This window comes from Sorex fumeus, unplaced genomic scaffold, assembly GCF_029834395.1.
Source record: "Sorex fumeus unplaced genomic scaffold, SorFum_2.1 ptg000072l, whole genome shotgun sequence".
NCBI classification, from domain to species: Eukaryota; Metazoa; Chordata; class Mammalia; order Eulipotyphla; family Soricidae; genus Sorex; species Sorex fumeus.
The window spans coordinates 7,008,336-7,027,248 of record NW_026606129.1 but is presented as its reverse complement, the minus strand read 5'-3'; the positions used below and the strand labels follow the sequence as shown (position 1 = coordinate 7,027,248).

Here is an 18,913-nt window from a genome sequence, read left to right as displayed (position 1 = left end):
TCTGTTCCTTGTCACAGACAAACTATCCAGATGTCTAATTAGCTTTTTCAGTTTCTATCTGAAAGCTTTATGACACCTGGGTATGGTGTACATTGAATTCTTTTTTTTTTCTACCAATATCCTAAGGATAGGTCTGAAAAAACAGCCACTAGGCATCATGGTCTGGAACACTGGTTCATCAGACAATTGAGGGAGCAGAGCTGTACTTCCACTTAATCTTCATATTGATTTCATATCATTGTCTTTTGCTTGTATTGTATGTACATATGTTCATACATTATCTCTCTTGCTTCACAGAAAACTTGAGAAACTGAAAAGCAAACAAGTGTCCCTCTCCAAATCCCCCCAGTCATGGCATCACAGGTGTAATTATCAATGAAAGCACGTTTGCCCAACAGGTGAATCCCCAGAATCTGAACTCCAATAATAGTCAAAGAACGAGATTGCAAAATCAAAGGTACAAGGGCTGCACCATAAATGTGTTTTTCTTAATCACAGACAACACACAGAGAACATTTCAGTGACTATCAGGGTCCTTACTACAAATGTTGAAGTTTGGATAGAACATATCAAATAGTGTGATCTTATCCACAATTGCCAGGATTAAGGATAGAGAAGGATTTCCCGTGTATCCTGACCCAGGTGAAGTCTTTGTCCACCTCTCTATGCTGACCATTCTCATCTCTGTACCCCTGTCACACTTTTCACCCTCAGAGGCACTATACTCCCTCCCTTCATAAGGACTCTATGTCATTCTGCGTGGAAAAGGTTCCAAAAATTCTCCAATATGGTTTCTCTTCCCTAACAGCCAATGGTTACTGGTCCCTCAAGGAAGAAATTTGGCATATCTCTGCCTTTGTTACAAGAGAAAGTCCTTTGTTATATGCCCTGAGAGTTCTCAAAACTATTTTTTTCTGTATGTACTTATGGATTCGTAGCAAGACCCTTGGAACAATGTTGATTTCCTCCCACTAAAGTGGAAGCAGATGAATGTAGAATTCTTGCTTGGATTGTCCACCATCTCTGCTATCCATAAAAAGGCTTTGCTTAATAAACATCTGTGAATGAACCAATGAAGGGAACCTTTTGTGCTTCCAGATACCTTTTATCTATGCCATAGACTTTGCTTCTGCAAGGTTGCCTGGGAAGCTTTTATGAGAAAGCCTATCTCCAGCAGCAGGTGGCTTGGGCATGTGAATGTTATGAAAACCATTTGGAATTCTCATTATTCCAAACTTCAGTAGTCTGTTTCCATCCTCAAATATACTCTCAAAGAAACAGTGAAATCCGGTGCTCTGAGGGAGCCTGTCAGAGATTTTTTGCCTATGTGAAAATGACTTCACACTCTGGGCCGCAACATGAACTAATATTTATCACTGACCGATTCAAAGAGGCACAACCTCTTCTGAATTCAGGGAATCATTGGAAATGTCAATTACGCCCAGAAGGACAGTCAGCAAAGAATATATTCTCGCCTGTGCTTCTCTCCTCTTGTCCTGTAAGACGTTATGTGCCTGTTCCATTTTCTGAACAATCTAGTAAAATTCAATTTACTTTTTCAATTTGTCTCCAGCCAAGCTTCCTTCTGTCAGCTAGGCTGAGATTTCAATGCCGGCCATGGAGTGTCCGGAGAGCAGGACACAGAGAACACAATTACCTGTGCACTTGCGGTCTGTGTCTTCTTTCTTGGACCCACTAATCGTCAGCTTGCAGTTAAAGTTTTCCTCCCAATATTCGGCGAACCAGACGTTCCTCCTGTTGTTTTCAAGTGTGCGGGATGTGAAGTAGGCGTCAAACCCTAAACAGAGTTAGAGGAAACAGTTACTGCTCACAGGCTCCTAACAGAATGCCAGGAAAGAAAAACAAGTGAGGGTTTCTCTGCTGGACTCCACCAGATATGCTTTTGTGTCAATTAAAAAAAAAATGAACCAAGAAAAAAAAAAAGGTTAACGCTAACCTATAGCTAAATTAACTCCCCAGTCTGCCAAGCAGATGCAACATGTGCCTACAAATGACATCTTCTCTGTGAACTCTGCCATAATGACTGGAAGGATACCAACAACATCACAGCACACCCTGTTATGGTAAATAAACACTATCATTGTTAAGGTGGTAGTGCAGGACTCGCTCTCTGCTCCAGAGCACACACTGAGCTTCACACAGATGCTTTTGTTCATCACACAACTTGGAGTGAGGGTCATTCAATTCTCCCACTTGGCTCATGAGAAGGAGTTTTGAGAAGAAAGAATGTGAACATGACAGACCTGCACCCCCACACCCTGCTCACTCTCACGCTGAGTCCCAACCCAGCACAGAACTATCAGTCACAGCAAAGCACCTCTCAGAAGAGCTGAAGTAAACAGAGGTGAACAAAGACTGATCCTGAGGAAGGTCAGGATGGCAGAGAGGGGTTGGGCTTGGTGCTCAGGACACGGGCAAGAGCAGGGCTCCAGGTTGTTTCAGGTTGAGATGGAGCCTGGAGCCAGAGAGAAGGGGGGATTCCTGAGGACAGGGGTAAGGGGGCTAAACTCAGTAAGACACAGAAAAAATCAGTGCTCAGTGTGCAGGAAACATGTGTAACATTCATCTCCGTTGTTCCTGGGGTCAACTGTTGTTTCTCTTCCTTCTCTCCCTGTCCAGCTAACAGAATGCCACGAAAGAAGAACAAGCTTGTCCAGCTTGGAGCACTGAGAAATCTTTGAGGTTCAAGATCAGGAGTCCCTGAGAAGATGGACTTGCATTATTTAAATATATTCAACATTTTTCTTCATTGGGCTTGTCTTGCACACAACTACTGGGTTCAATTCCTGGCAGCCAGAGGGTCTCCTGAACTCCAACAGGAGTGATCCCTGACCTGTTTCCCAACAGGCCAGAGCCACTTTCAGGATCACTGACCAGATCCTGGAAATAGGAAGCTGAGACCACACGGCTGTGGGCTGGGAGTCCGGGACATTGAACTCTGCTGAGAATGTGCTGTCCAAGAAATGCTTCATGGTGAAGAGACTGTCTCCACACCACAGAGCTGAGGGGGACATGGGTGCCCTTGACAGCCCTTGACTGAGTCAGGCAGCAGCCCGATGCTTTGTCCATGGACAAGAGCTCCTGGCATGAGGCAGAACAAAGCTTTCCTGGATCTGTGGTCACCCAGTCCTGGCCACAGTTCCCCTAGGCATCCTGGCCCTTGCCTGCTTAAGAAAGTGTCTATTTCACATGCAACACACAGCTACAAAAGTATTGGGGACAGAAGCAGAAATAAGAATAACTAATAATCCAATGTAGGGGATTGTGTGCATGTGTGTGTGTGTGTGTGTGTGTGTGTGTGTGTGAGAGAGAGAGAGAGAGAGAGAGAGAGAGAGAGAGAGAGAGAGAGACTCCACATCCAGACTTTCTTCTTATCCCTAGGAGCACGGGAGAAAATCCATCAGGCTAAAGAATAAAGGCAGAGAGCAAACTTGTCAGAGTTTCTAAATGAAAGTCAAGATGCAAAGATGAGGGTTTCAGATCACAGGAATCAGACTCAGATGGCCCTCAAGGAGGAGCTCTGGCTTTGATGCCGAGCAGGTGGGATTGTCAGTAGAAAATCGTTCCTGTTGTCCGACAGATGAGTTTAATTTCAGAAATTACTCTCCAGGCAGTGCGGAAGCAAATGCCCCCTTGGAGACGGAGCAACAACAGCCCGAGCAGGTTTCAGCTCAGGCACGGCTACTGCTTCTGCTTCTCTTGCTCATTGCCTCTTTAGTTGGGGGTCACTAGCATAGGGTCCTCAAGATCCGTGGGGAGGAAGGAGGCCAGCAAATCACCACTCACAGCACAGCACCATGGAAAGAAGATGAGGGGAGCGTGGGCCGGGCTCTGAGCTCCAGCTGCCCGCCAGTGCATATGAGTGAAGCCTCAGCTACTCACAGGTGTTTCATGGCCTCAGAAATCAACTGGCTCCCCTGTGGGCTGTGCCGGATGCACACACATATGCACATATAGACACACGTGCACACATGCATACACACATGTACAGATACGCACATACAGATATACAAGTATACACATGTGCACTCACACACTCGCATACATTGGCACACGCATGCCTACACACACTGACACACAAGTGCACTCACACACTTGTACACATGTGCACACAAATGCACACATGCACGCACATGTGCATGAATACACATGTGCATGTGATACACATGTGCACACATGCGCACTCACACACTTTGCACATATATGCACACACACATGTACACACAATGACACACATGTGCACTTACACATCTGCACACATGTGCACAAATGCACACATGCATGTGCACACACATATACACAAGTGCACATGCACATGCATACAAAGACACACGCAGACACACACATGCACACAAACACGTGTGCAGGTATTGTTGTGGGTCACACGGCAGCACAGAGGGGCCTCTTCCTCGTGAGGCTACACAGGTGTGGACTAGTCTCATCAGGGACCAGGCATGGCTCCTTCTGCTCCTGCACCCCCCACCGAGGCACCATGTGCTGGGCTTCCTGTCACACAGCACCCGGCAAGTCACTAGGCTGCCAAATACACAGAGAAGGTAAAGAATGGGCAGAGCTATGTGTGTGGGTGGGGAGGGGAATGAGAAGAAACTGGGTCCTCTGCCAAGAGGACACATCACACCCAGCAACCTTCTGGAAGCACCCAGGGTCTTCCCACCAGGTGCAGGCCCTGCCGCTCTCCCTCTGACCCTCCCACAAAAGGCCCACACAAGAGAGCCATGATTTCTTCTCCGGATGTTGGCCATGGCCGTGGCTGTGAGATCGGAGCCTGCCCCAGAGCCCACAGTGTGTGGCAAGAACACTGAGCACCCACAGAAGAGAGAACTGTCACAACACGTGTGGCTGGCACAGGGGTGGGCACAAGTAAGTTTTGGGAGACATTCGGGAACATCCGTATGACAGGGCATCTCAAACTTGTTCCACTTGCTGCCTCTTTTGGCCTGAGAAGTACAGCCCGGCCAAGCATGAACTGAAACACCTCAGATTCTGGGTGGGCTGATTCTGAAATCATTTTTGGTTGCTGTGCATTTAGAGGTTCATGTTCCGTTAGCAACCATTGACAGTGGGAGAAGCCAGGTTGATGGAGTGTTCAAACAGGGCAGAACCGAATCATGCAACCTGCAGTGCTCACTGGTGCTGGCACTGAGAACTGGGAAGGGAGTCATATGACGGGGTGAGGGTCTCCCCCAAACTAAGCTGTTTCCAGTGGGGCAGAGAACTGGAAGATGGGATGTGGGGGTGGTGCAGATGGGAGTTTTTGTGCTGCCGTGAGTGTTCAAATGTTCCTGACTTTAAGGTTACTTCTAGGAGCTTCCTTCATGCTTGTCCTTCATGCCTTTCCAGGGTACATATTCCTCTTGTACTCTTGATCCATTGTCATCAGTCGGGGCCCTGGGGTCCAGACCCTGACCACCTGTCGTGTACAAAAAATGTGACCTCTTTGAAAAGCTCTGGGCCTGGAGAGAAAGGATGGCAGGTAAGCCATCTGCTTGACATGTGGCCAAACTGGATTCAATCCCCAGCCCCCCAGAGGGTCTCCTGAGCACCACCTGGAGTGATCTCTGAGCACAGAGCCTGGAGTAAGCCCAGAGCACAAGCAGCTACAGCCCCCAAACCAAAATCAGTTGCTTACTAACATAAATACAGATACTAGCGACTGTGAAACAAGAAGTAGTGTTTCACATGTGGTGAAGTTCAGCGTGCCGGAAGGGAAGGGGAACCCGATGGGCACTCGATGTCAAGGCACAAAGGGGCCATGGAGAAGTTCCTGGGAGGATGGGGTAAGGCCCAGGAGCCCAGGGGGGCCTGCCCCTCCACAAACAGAAAACCAGAAGAGCTGAGGAGAGAACCCCTGGAGCCTGAGACTGTCACCCACTTCAAAGCTGCATTTATGACTCTGAACATCCCCCCAACCCCAGGCTGGGAGCACACATGTCGGGGCTTCAGCTTAAAGACCCCAAACTGGTTGTCAAAGATTCTGGCAGTCACAGACAGACCCAAGTCCCCTAAACTTCCTTGTGCTGTCTCCTGTCTCCCACCCTGCCCAGTCACATGGACACTGGGGGCTTGGGGACACACTTACTTCAAGGATGCCTTGGGGGTGGGCCCCAGCACAATGATAAAAGGAATTAGTCACTTATTTATTTGTATTGAATCAGCCTGAGATGCAATTACAAAGTCGTTTGTGATTGGGTTTCAGTCATACAATATTCCAACACCGTCCCTTCACCAGTGCACACTTCCCACCACCTCTTCATCCCTTCCACCTCTTAGGCAGGAATGTAGGCATCTCTCTCTCTCTTTCTCTCTTTCTCTCTCAACTTTGGGGCACTGTGGTTTATAATACAGATACTGAAAGTTTATCATGTACATCCCTTTACCTAATTTCAACACCCAGTTCTGTCCAAAGTGATTAATTCCATCTATTACTGTCATCCTGGTCCCTTCCCTATTCTACCTATCTTTCATCCCCACCCCCACATTAACTTGTGGCAAGCTTCCAACCACTGACCAGGAAAAAGGAAATTTTGAAATCGGAAAAAGCCCATGGTATGGGAGAAGCTTCTGGCTTCACTTGGGGAATGAGAAGAGCTGACTCGAAGCAGCACCCCATGAGCCCTGCAGCCAGCAGCAGGTGCCCACACGTGCTACCCCTAGGGTGCTGGCTTCTCCCAGGCCTCCCATCTCATCTGCAACATGCCTGGACTTGGCCCGTCCATGCTGAGCTCCCCACCACTGACTGTGCTGAGAGATGTTACCTCTTCAGAGCACCAGGCTGAATGAGATCTGGGAGTGGAGCCCTAAAATACCCTCCACAAAGCTACTCAAAATACAGGGGCCCTGGGGGAAAAGGCAGTTCAGATAGAGAAGGCACCACCAAATAAAAGATGCTTGGAGGACCTGCTCAGGATGGGAGATGTGTGCTGAAAGTAGACTGTAGATGAACATGATGGCCACTTAACACCTGCATTGTAGACCATAACACCCTAAAGGAGAGAGAGAGTAAAAAGGGAATCCGCCTGATACAGTGGCAGGGAGAGGGGGATGGGGGAGATGTGGGAGGGAACATTGGTGGTGGAGAATGGGTACTGGTGGAGGGATGGGTACTCGATCACTGTATGACTGAAACATAAGCACAAAAGTTTGTAAGTCTGTAACTGTATCTCATGGTGATTCATTTAAAAATTGAAAAAAAAATACAGGAGCCCTTGGAACACAGCAGACTAGGAGATAAGCACAGATATTCACTGTCTTCTCTAAACAAATGACACAGCATTTAAAAGACGTAGAGGAGAAGACCACAATCAAAAGAACCCCAGAAAAAAAATTCAGTGAAAGAAAATAAGAATAGGTGTGCGAGCAAAACCACTATCTAGTCATTTGATCAGATTTGCTTTGATTTCTTGGGGGTTCTCAAATTTCCCTTATGTCAACAGTCTTGAAGTTAATGTGTAAATTTTGTGTGATCTCAGTAAAAATATTAGCTTTTGTTTCTCTAAGTGGAGGGAGGGGATGTGAAAAGCAGGAGAACTCTGGAAAACCAAACCAAACCAAACCAAACCAAAGATGCAGGAGTGTTTCTGGGTGTTGGGAAAAGAAGACAAAGATGAGGCATGCTCAGGTGAGACATGATTGTGAGTTTCCAAGAAACCTGTGGGTGCACAGAAGGAACTCGAGCATTCAGTGGCCAAGAACCATTCCCCTGGCCGGCCCACGATGGACAGACAAAGGATGCGGGAAAGAGAGAAACAGGGCCCCAGGCTGGTGGATAGTCAGTTTATTTCTCTCTCCTACCCAGCATCATCCAAGCTCTCCCCTTACAAAACAATCATAGTCATAGTTTTGGTCATAGTCCCAATCATAATAATTCCATCATCCTAGTCTCCTCATAGACCTCAAAGTTCTCAACAGTCCTTCTCTTTCTAGTCTAGTTCCCTCTTACCCCTTAAAGTATCATTATCTACAAATCATGAATGGTGGGGGTACACATAGGTGGGGTTGAACATTGTCTTAACAACAAAGAGAGGTAAAGCCACTCCTTCAGGGTAAGTTCTAGGGGATTAACCCAAGGGCAGGATTCCATCCAGGGTATATTGCTTTCTCCTTTCCTCAGCTAGTAATTCATTTAAACCATTATAGTAAACTTACTTCTTATAATATTTCTAGTCATTTAGTATGAACACAGTAAGAGATATATTAAGCTAAAAGACCCCAGCAGGGTCCTTATTCAGTTACTTCTTTTTGGGTCATGACAGAGTTTGTGCCATCATCATGCTCTTAGCTTATTATATTTATGGTGCTTAGCTTGTCCCCTTTCGATGCCATGGTAAATTACAGCTTGTCCTAGGTCCATCCAGTCCCTTCATCAGGTCCCTCCTTTTGGGGGTGTTAGGGAAACTTAGGATTAAGTCAGGTAAATATGATGGATGCCCAGGAGTAAATATTATTTGGAGTCAATTAACTCCCATGTTACAAAACATAGCATGGACTGTCTTCCTGTGTCTATACAAAAAGGACATTGCTAAACCATGCAAGTAACATAAAGGAAAATGAAGAGCAATATGGGATTATTAGTGCTTGATGGAACTGGGTGTGCCTCAGGGTACTGTTGTGGGAGTAGCTCAATACACCTAAGCTCCCTGCAGGAGGAGCAAGGACAACCCAATGTTATCCATTACATGACGACAACAGACTGCAAATTCTCTGTCTGGCAAAGGAGAGTTTCAGACTAAGAGCATGACCAATGGACTGCCAGAACTGAACAGAAGACATAGACCCAACTGTGCCCAGAATTTCACATAACTTGGCATAAATGTGGCATTTAAATCGCCAGGGATAGACTGCTTTTTTAAAAGACCAAATAAACAAACACCGGTGGGATGATTAGAAAATGACCAAACTGGATCGCAGTTAGGAGGAACTCAATACTGCATTAGCCCATAAGGAGCACTGGACAACACTCCAAGGTCCAAGCCATGGTACATGCATTCTGGGTGTCCAGCCTCTGGGACAGCCTGAACTCTGCCAGGTTGTGGACATGGAGGCTACAGTCATCGGCATGAGGCCACCTCCTGCAGGATGGCCTCCCAGGTCCTGCACAGCGGCCAGCCACTTCTCGCCTGCACAGTGCTAAGAGCAGTCAGGTGCCAGTCTGAGCACTTCTCTCTGAGACTTAGAGCTCAGGTGCAGGGCCAAATGCCCTTCCTCTCTGAGTCTGAGCACCTGGCATCAGTGCTCGCTGAAAAGTTGGAGGCATGTAAATCAGTTTGGCAAGAGATCATTAGCGATCTAGTGGGACAAATCTGGGCACTCACTCAGAGGCGCCCCCAGGTTCCAGGCATTGTTTGCTGATAAGAACAGTGGAAAGCAGCCATTACTTTTGAGAAAACAAATAAGAATTATTGCAATGGAAATTACCCCACAAAGAACAGAAGTCTCCTGGGAAGAGTTTATGGATGAGGGAGAGGGAATAATTTTTGCAATATTATTCCACAAAATGTCTCCAAAGGGGCCGTTACAGATTATATAATGCTGGACTGGTTGGCATTTTTCACTCTTTTAAACTGCCTGGGAAACAGAAGGGCCTTTTATGTAATCAGAATACACTTACATGGCAATGGTTGTGGGTATATAACGGCACAGAAATTGACAGCTTAAATGTTTAAAAGCAAACTGTAGAATTCGAATTCTAGGGGTTGCTTCCTAGCTTTGTCCGACGTCCTCAGTGAAAGTTCTTCCCATCTGAGCATCCTTGACTATCAGGTGAGATTAGCACGGGCGACTCCACCAGCTTCCATGCGCAAAAGGAAGCAGTTTCTGGGAACAATGCAAGAGTGTGAAACTGGATCATGTAAAACCTAACCAATACAGGTACCTACCAAGGAAAGAACATGAGGACTCGCATGGAGCTTGAACCCTGTCAGTCAGGACCATGTATGACGTATTAAGCTCTCAAGAACCTCACTTCAGTATCAGAGGATTGTTTGCACTCTGGCTCTGCCAGCTATCAGCTCTCTCACTTAACTTACTCTATGCCAAGTTCATCACACAGCTTCCTATTTTGGGTACTTTGCTTTTTCATATGCATTTTATTTTGCTAATTCACTTTTTTTCTCACTTTTTCCTCTTTCACTTATTGCACGGGACTTAAAGACACATCTGTAAACACTCTATGGAATGAAGACATTCCTGTCAGACACAGGATGTCAGTGCTTATTTTAAAGCTGTGCCAATGAACAGTTTAAGCTTGCTTCGTGAATGAAGATCCCTGCCTCTGGGGAGTGTAAACAGTTCTCGGGTTTATTCCAGCACTCAAGGAACCGCCTCCCACCCACATCTACACCACCTGCGGCCACCTGCACTTGACAGCCTCCCCAGGTGCTATTGGGGGCCAGCTCTGGAAGGTGGGCTGGTGAGATGAGAAAGCAAAGGCCAGCCCTCTGGTGGACACGTTAGGAAGGACGGCTAAAGGCGCGGGCTGTTTCTCTGGCCCCTGGGCTGGATGGATCTGGTGCAGGTGATGTGGAAGCCTCCTGCTCTCCTTCCCATTTCACCCCTCTTCTGACGTTTTGACTCTCAACTCAAACCCCTGCCTTTGCCAAATCCATGTTCCATACAGAGCCTTGTTGGGGAGTCTGAGTTCAGCATGCATGAGTTTACAGACTTCCCTTAGGACTTGTGTTTGCATGGAGTCTGACTGCATTGTTCTGCTTCCCTCCTGTGTCCCCTTGCTTCCAGCCCCTGCATCCATACTCAACTTTTAGGAGGTCTCATATTTCCATCCCTTTTTTTCTTCCTAATGATGAATGAAAGAACTATGATGCTAAATTTGTGCAGTGCTGGTCTCAAATGGGTTATCTATTGGCACAATACATCAAATATCTTTAAAATGGGGCAAATTCTTTGTTCTGACAACTTTATTTTAGGGTACTTATCTTAATGGAGTAAGTGCATGTGTTTTTTTTATGAAAAGCTATATAAAGCAGACATCAATACCAAGGACTAATTTTATTTAAACTGGTAATAACGAGGTGCTTATGTGAACAGGTTCTTATCAGGTAGAAATATATTCTCGATTATTTTAGGTGAGTTCTATATGTTTAGAATTTAACAAGTCATGTCTTCCATCTCATCACAATTAAAATTTGGAGATGATAGCTAATCCACTATTAACAAAATGCTGATGGTGTTTGAGGCTGGTTAGGGGTTGTATAATTCTTTGCCTTTTAAACAAACTAGTTTATAAGTATTTTTGAGAAGAATGATTTGAAAACTGTTTAGAAGAAAATTTTAGAGTCATCATAAATGATCTAAATAATTAAAGTTACTATTTTTGTGTTGTTATAGTATGCAGTTGTCAGAATTTGATAGAGAAAAGAATATTTTTAGGATCATGACCTAGAAGTCACAGATTCATATCAGTGTGTCATATTGAAAAGTTAAAAATACTTTGATAACATGACTATTTTATACACATATCAATATGATATATATCAAGTATCAATATATCAAATGTTGATAGTGCATTATTAGAATATAGTTGATACTTATTGACTTCAAACTTGTTCATGTTTTCTAATTCCTCATGTAAATTTACATGTGATATACTTAAATCAAATATACAGACATCACCAAAATACTGTAGTCCAGAATACTCAAACTTCTGCAAGTAAGCAAACATTACAAAAGAGTCATTATCTCTGAGATAAGTTAATGCCCATTTCTGTCCACACTTAACTTTCACAAACTTATCAATAGATCTCTCACTTAAGGCATTATGTACAGTAGGTCTAATACTGTTAGATCTGGGTACGCTCCTGACAATTCCCTACAAATGCAATCACCCAGGTCCCACCTCATTTACTTTTTACTTCCAGAAGTGAATGATGACCTGGCACTTCAGAAAGATAATAAGAATATTCCAAACTTTATATTATTGTCTCTTTCCAAGAATTCTGAAAATTTATCCATAACATGTATATTATTACATATGATTATTTAAATGCATTAATGACAATGGACTCTATTTTTTTGTTTGTCTGCTTTGGGGCCCAACTTGCTGATTGAGGCTCAGAGGTTACTCCTGGCTCTACATTCAGGAATTACTCCTGGCGATGCTTGGGGGACCACATGGGATGCCGGGGATCAAACCCCAGTTGGCCGCATTGGAGGCAAGTGTCCTACCCGTTGGACTATTGCTCTGGCGCTACACACTCTAATTCTTAATCGGTGACTACTGTGACCACAGTCTTGGCTAAATGCTCTGCATGACAGATTTGTATTGGGCATAAAACACTGTTCTCTGCTCTCAAAGAACTCTGAGTTCAATAATCTCTCTTGAAAGATAACAAGGGAAAACATATGGTACTGTGCTTAATATAATATGTTCATTATCTTCATGCAAGAAATATGGTAGAAACAGTCTATAGGAAACCAAGAATTGTAGGGTGACTGTAAACTGTATTTACTCCTGGTAGGACCTTGGGGATAATTGTGTCTGTACTGTGAATTTTTATTTTTGAATCTCTGTAGAGTTCAAAAGGCTTTGAGATTCTCTGTGATTTCCTGTGATAGTACCCGGAGACCTCCTGACTGGGGAGAAGGATGAGGAGTGAACACTTCTAAATTCCACAGACCACACATCTGTATTTTATGTGTATAAAATAGTCATGTTATCAAAGTATTTTTAACTTTTCAATACGACATCTGCAGTTGGGAAGGGTGAGAGCCCTCCTTCCAGTGTTTGGAAGATAGTGGGGCAGTTCCTTCTCTGCCTCCTTTTCAAACCTGGCCTCTCCAAATGCTTGGTCTACCAGAATTCTATTATCTGATGGCTGAACTCTGAGCTAAGGCCCTGACTTGGCTTCTTTTACTTTCTTAATCTCCCACAAGAAACCCCCAATGAGCTCTTGGCCCCCTCGTCAGGCTGGAGCACATCATAGGACATCAAAGCCAAGAACTGAGAAGCTGCCAGAATTTTCCCGAAGAAGTCAGGCATTCCATAGAAACTTAACTCGGAGAGGAGGAGGCTGGCCAGGGGCAGATGCCCAGGGCGCAGGGGTGTGGTGCTCACTCCAGTGCTGCAGGCCCAGTGCCCCCTGCTCTCTTGGGACTCACCCTTCCACCTACTGAGTCCTTGTTGGAGGGCCCTAGTCCCAAACACTACTCAAGTCCCAAACACTGCTGATCATAAGAGTCATGTGGGAACAGAAAGACAAAACAGAACTATGCCTGGAGAATGGTCACGGGCCAAGGAGTTTCTTGTACTTCTTACAGGGCTCACATACCCAGTCCACATCTAAGATCTAGACTCAATGAAGTCAGAGCTTCTGCTGTAGCCCTAGGCATCAGCATTTTTGTCTTTCTAGACGATTCAAATGTGCACTTGTGGTAGAGTATTGACTTGGTCTCTGAGTATTATATAATTTGATTTATCTCCATACAGACGCAGAAGAATTGGCCTAAATTACACCAGGATCATAAAACACAAGGTCCCTCACCACAAGGCTCTTCACCTTCTCTCGTCAGCATGGCTCTTGAAGAGAGGAGTAAGATCATGGGATCAACTGTCTTGTGGAATGCCACTGGGAACTAAAGTGTGTTATCCTAATTACAGACCAAAGTCTCAAAAATTGCTACTATATGAAAGCATTCTTTGATTTTTACAATGCTGTGTTATATTTAGAACAGACCTCTATTTGTTCAAGATGATATCATCCTACTGAAGGTGAGGTCAGATTGACTTTCCCAGTAAATTCATGAACACTGACAATATATAATTTTTACACAGAATTGTAAAGGACTTTAAAAAATCATATTAAATTATCGTGATTACACTTGTGTGTGTATATAATTTACAAAACAATAACAATCTTCCAAAATAATACCCATTAAAATAATTGAATGATTCCACTGTTGGAACCAACCCACTTTTTCAGTCAATGCCAGAGTGAAAGCCAGACAAAGTTGTCAGAGAATTATTCTGCATTGTGGAAGCTTCACATTTATTTTTAATAACCATACAAGAATCATGTTGCCTGGTTACCATCTTCATTTTGTGCTCTGAGCTAAAAATGTCTCAGTAGCTAGAAGTTTTCAGGGAGCTCAACACCTAACCTTATATAATCAAATATCTATAACATCTCTGAAGGGATTTTACCAAAATGTATTTTTTTCCTAGTCACAGATTCAGACACTGCCTTAAACTTGGGTTTAAAAAATAATACTATGAAGAAAGGACCTAAGTTATATCAACCCAAGAAGGAGAAAATAAATAGAAAAAAAAAGAACTTGTAGAGCAATAATATCAGTATCTCAAATATGTGTCCACAGATGACTCGAATTACCTAAGGAAATATAAATAGAAACAAGAAAAGTACTTTTGAATCCTCGATAGCTTAAATTGCTATTTTAAATGTCATCTAATAATTTTATGACAAAAGTAACCTTTGTTTGGGTTTCTTTTGAGGTTTGAGTTTGACTGTGTAATCTGCTGGTTTATTTTATCCCTATTCAAACCACTTCTAAAACATGTTATTTTGATCTATGTATTATTTATTTTGATACTTATTATTTCTACATATGCTATTTGTATTTAATACCTCTACATTTAGTCACCCTAGTACTATCTAGCCTGGAAATTCTATATTTTATTTAAAACTTTCTTCAAGTCTTAACTATCTCACTGGTGATATATATGTTTTAAATAATATGGGATCTCTCAGAAACAAGAATTTTTGCTAAACTGGAATCATAATTTTTTGCATGTTTTGGGTCAGGTCACACCTACCTGTGTTTAGAGGTTACTTTTGTCTCTGTGCTTAGGGATCATTCCTGGCAGGATTAGGGGACCACATGCGGTATCAGGGATTGTACACGGGTCAGCTACATGCTAGGCAAGTGTCTTACCATCTGTACTATCTCTCTGGCCCCCAGTGACTGGAATTTTTGATTGGGTGGGAAAATAGAGAATAAATACTCTAAAGCTAAGCCCTATATCAAAGTTGGCAGAGAACAAAAGTTAAGCCAAAGTTATTTCACATTTCTGACAAAAGTAAATCAATGATGGTTGGAGGGATTGTTCAGGATGGGAGATGTGTGCTGAAAGTAGATAAAGGACCAAACGTGATAGCCTCTCAGTATCTGTATTGCAAACCATACTGCCCAAAAGTAGAGAGAGAGTATGGAGAAATTGTCTGCCATAGAGACAGGGGGTGGGATGGGATGGTGGGGGGTAGGGATACTGGGGGACATTCGTGGTGGAAAATGTGTACTGATGGAGGGACAGGTCTTTGATCATTGTATGACTGAAAATCAAACATGAAAGTTTTGTAACTATCTCATGGTGATTCAATAAAAAATACTGAAAAATAAAAACTAAATGTGAACTCTGGTGGACATATGAAAATCAAGTGTGAAACCAGCACCCAGGAGGCTGCTGAACATCAAGCTGGAGCCTCCACTTGCATTTCAAGACAATTACACTGAAAGTGGAAGAGGAAGAAAAACCACCACAGAAGGAAAACAAAATCTCCAATTAGATGAGGAAAGAGTAGGTGGGTGTCTTATCAGGTTTAGTGAGTTTGAATTCAGGCCAAACAAGTCCTCTGCATACCCGGTAAGACTGAAGGGAAACAGCATATCAGGAACAGGCTTGCAGGATTTTTGAAGGGGGAACTAAAAGAAAAGGTACCTGCCACTGCAGGAAGATTTCTTCATGCTTTCTGACAAATAGCAGAAGTAACGGTGACAGAGAGAGCAGGCCTAGCACTGCCTGAGAAAGGCAAGGAGGACATGTTTTCTATTCTGAGACCAGGCTAGCCGGGCCCACAGAATGGCCAGATCATACAGCACCTTCTTTTATGTCTGTTCTCCCAGATCCTATGAATAAACTCCATTTTGGAGAGAAAGGGTGAGGTAGATTCAAGCTGCTGGGCCCAAGGTTGTTGAGACAGTCATGCCTCCACACAGGTGGAGCAGAAGAGAAAGAACAGGGCTGAGGATCAGACCTATTTGCATGCACACCAGCTTCTCATCCCTGGGACACACCTCAGTGTCCTGTGTAGATCAGTCAGGCCTGGGGTTGCTTATCTTAAGACGGGGATGATGATAGAATAATAATACGAGGGCACATCACATCATGTGAGTATCATAAAATCTATCACAAGGGCCAACTGGAAGGAACCTTAGTTATTATTAGAACTACTGTGATTATCATAATAGTCGGGACCCATGGCCTTAGAATGGAACAAACAGGGTGAGCGACTGTCTGAGTTCATCATGTCAATCAACACCATCCATGGTAACTCACAGTTCCAGAAGGCCGAATCTAAATGCTGGACATGGGAGTCTCCCAGTGGATGGTTCCACAACGAAATTCAATTGATGGTTTTGCCTGACAGATGTCGCTGTTGGCCCAAAATTTCAAATGGGATCGGCCACCGTCTCCTTTATGCAAAATTCTACTTCATGGAGTGGGGAGAAAGGACTGCAAAGTTTAAGAAGAGAACTCCCAGAATGACCATCAACTGGGAGCTCTTTGGCACTATTGTGGCAACATGGGAAGATGCCATCATTGACAACATTGACGAGGAATACGATCGACTGGTTCAGCACCTCCATGATTGTGTGAGGAACTCCAAGAGAGAGATAGCCACAAAAATATGCCTGTCTTTGAAAACCCTAGAGCTCATTCACCAACGTGGCTTGGTGCAAGCCTCAGGCAACCACAAGTGAATGTCCGAGCTCGCAAAGCAGTGCAGAGAAGCGATCAAGGAAGACCTCAAAGAGAGAAGAGCAGCAGTGCAGGCAGATGTGGCAGAAGCTGGGAAAAGCATTCACAATGCCCGCCTGTCCTTTGCCAACTACAAGACCAAGATGGACTGCCCTCTGACGTGCTGATGGATCTCTCACATCTTCCAGAAAGGCAATGGAGAAGATTATCTATGACTTCTACTCAGATCTCTTTGATAGCCACGCCCACCTGCCCACACACTAAATTCCGCAGGATGGATATGTCTTTCCCACTGTTCTCCCTTCTAAAGTCTGACATGCCAATTCATTGATATAGAACCGAAGAGCACCCGACCCAGAAAAGGTCAGACCCGAACACCTGAAGAACCTGCCATCAGTTCTCATCAATACACTGGCTTGGCTCTTCACGTGCCACCTGTCTGAGTGCAAGGTACCATCCCAGTGGAAAACCAGCAGGGCTGTACTACTGTATAAGAAGGGAGACATCCACAACATTGGCAACTATTGCCTGATATGCATGTTGTCTTTTGTCTACAAGCTGTTCACTTGAGTCAGCCTGAATAGGATTGGCAGAACACTAGATGAAGGACAACCATGGGAGCAAGCCAGGTTCCAAAAAGGATTCAGCACAATCGACCATTTCCACATGATAACCAAGCTCATTGAGGTTTCTCGGGAGTTCAAGTTGCTGCTCTCTCTAACGTTCATTGATGTAAAGGTCTTTGATTCTGTTGAGACTGAAGCCATCATCGAAGCCCTAGCCAAAGAGGGCATTCAAACTCAATACATCAGGATTCTTCATGAGCCGTATTGTGTATTCACTACCAGGATCTCACCATTCTACAAGGAAGTGATCATTGATGTCAAGAGAGCGGTTCATCAGGGTGATATCATTTCACCAAAACTCTTCAGTGCTACTCTCAAGAATGTCATGCAACAACTGGAATGGGAAGGAATGGGAGTGAAGAGAGATGGTCAGCAACTATACCACCTCCACTTGACTGATGACATCGTTCTAATAAAACCGAACATTAGCCAAGCAGCACAAATGCTGGCTAACTTTGACCGTGAGTGTGGAAAGGTCAGACTATGACTGAATCTCATGAAGACAATGTTCATGAGAAACGGTCTCATTCCTGATGCTCCATTCGCTCTCAATGGAATGAACATCTCCAAATCCAACAGTTATGTGTACCTAGGTCTAGAAGTCAACATGACGAATGACCTGGCACCTGAGTTGCGCAGGAGGAAGAGAGCGGCTTAGAATACCTTCAAGAGCTTCGAAGAAATAGCTAAGAGGAAGAAGAACCTCCAGCTCCAGGAACATCTCTTCGATTCCACTGTTCTTCCTGCGTTAACATATGCCTCAGAGACCTGGGCCATACGAAAACAGGAGGAGAATGCTATTCAGGTCTCCCAAAGAGGAACAGAAAGTGCTATGCTTGGAGTATCATGATTCACTCAAATGAGAGAAAGAATCTAGAGTTCCAACCTCCATCAATGATTAACAATCAGGGATGCTGTCTCATTTGTCAAGGCATTGAAAATCAGATGGGCTGGACACATGAGATTTGGAGATGACAGCTGGACTAGAGCCATTACCGACTAGATTCCATGGGATGTCAAAAGATCACATGGTCGCCCACCTACAAGATGGTCAGACTTCTTCGTCAAGACCTTGAACGATTGGTTTGAGGCTCTTCGTGTTCTAAGAACAAGCAGACGCCACTGGGCTACACTAGCACGTGGCAGGGCCGAATGGAGATGTTACTGGGGCCCGCCCGAGCAAATCGATGAGTAACGGGATGTCAAGTGATCAAGCGACTGTGACTATTGTAATATTGCTAAAAGTATTCTAAGTATTGTTAGACTCCTATTTTTGATACTGTTATAATAGTATTAGAACTATTGTTACCAATTTTGTTATAATACCATTAGAACTGGACTACTAATCCTATTCAATCCTATTCAGACGCCATTGGGCTACACTAGCATGCGACAAGGATGAATGGAGACATTACCGGGGTCTGCTTGAGCAAATCGATGAGTAACAGGATGTCAAGTGATCAAGTGAAGAACTGGGCTAGAGTGATAGCACAGTGGGTAGGGTGTTTGCCTTGCA

The 18,913-nt window shown here is 44.2% G+C and overlaps 1 protein-coding gene across 3 annotated transcripts in view; it reads right to left on the bottom strand.

Moving 5' to 3' along the window:
- GRM7 (glutamate metabotropic receptor 7) overlaps nucleotides 1-18,913 on the bottom strand; it is a 931,188-nt gene that overhangs the window by 306,845 nt on the left and 605,430 nt on the right. For all 3 annotated transcript variants that reach the window (XM_056129060.1, XM_056129058.1, XM_056129059.1), the window contains exon 5: nucleotides 1,658-1,798. In XM_056129060.1, the coding sequence (XP_055985035.1) occupies nucleotides 1,658-1,798 (141 nt within the window). The remainder of the gene's footprint in view (nucleotides 1-1,657; nucleotides 1,799-18,913) is intronic.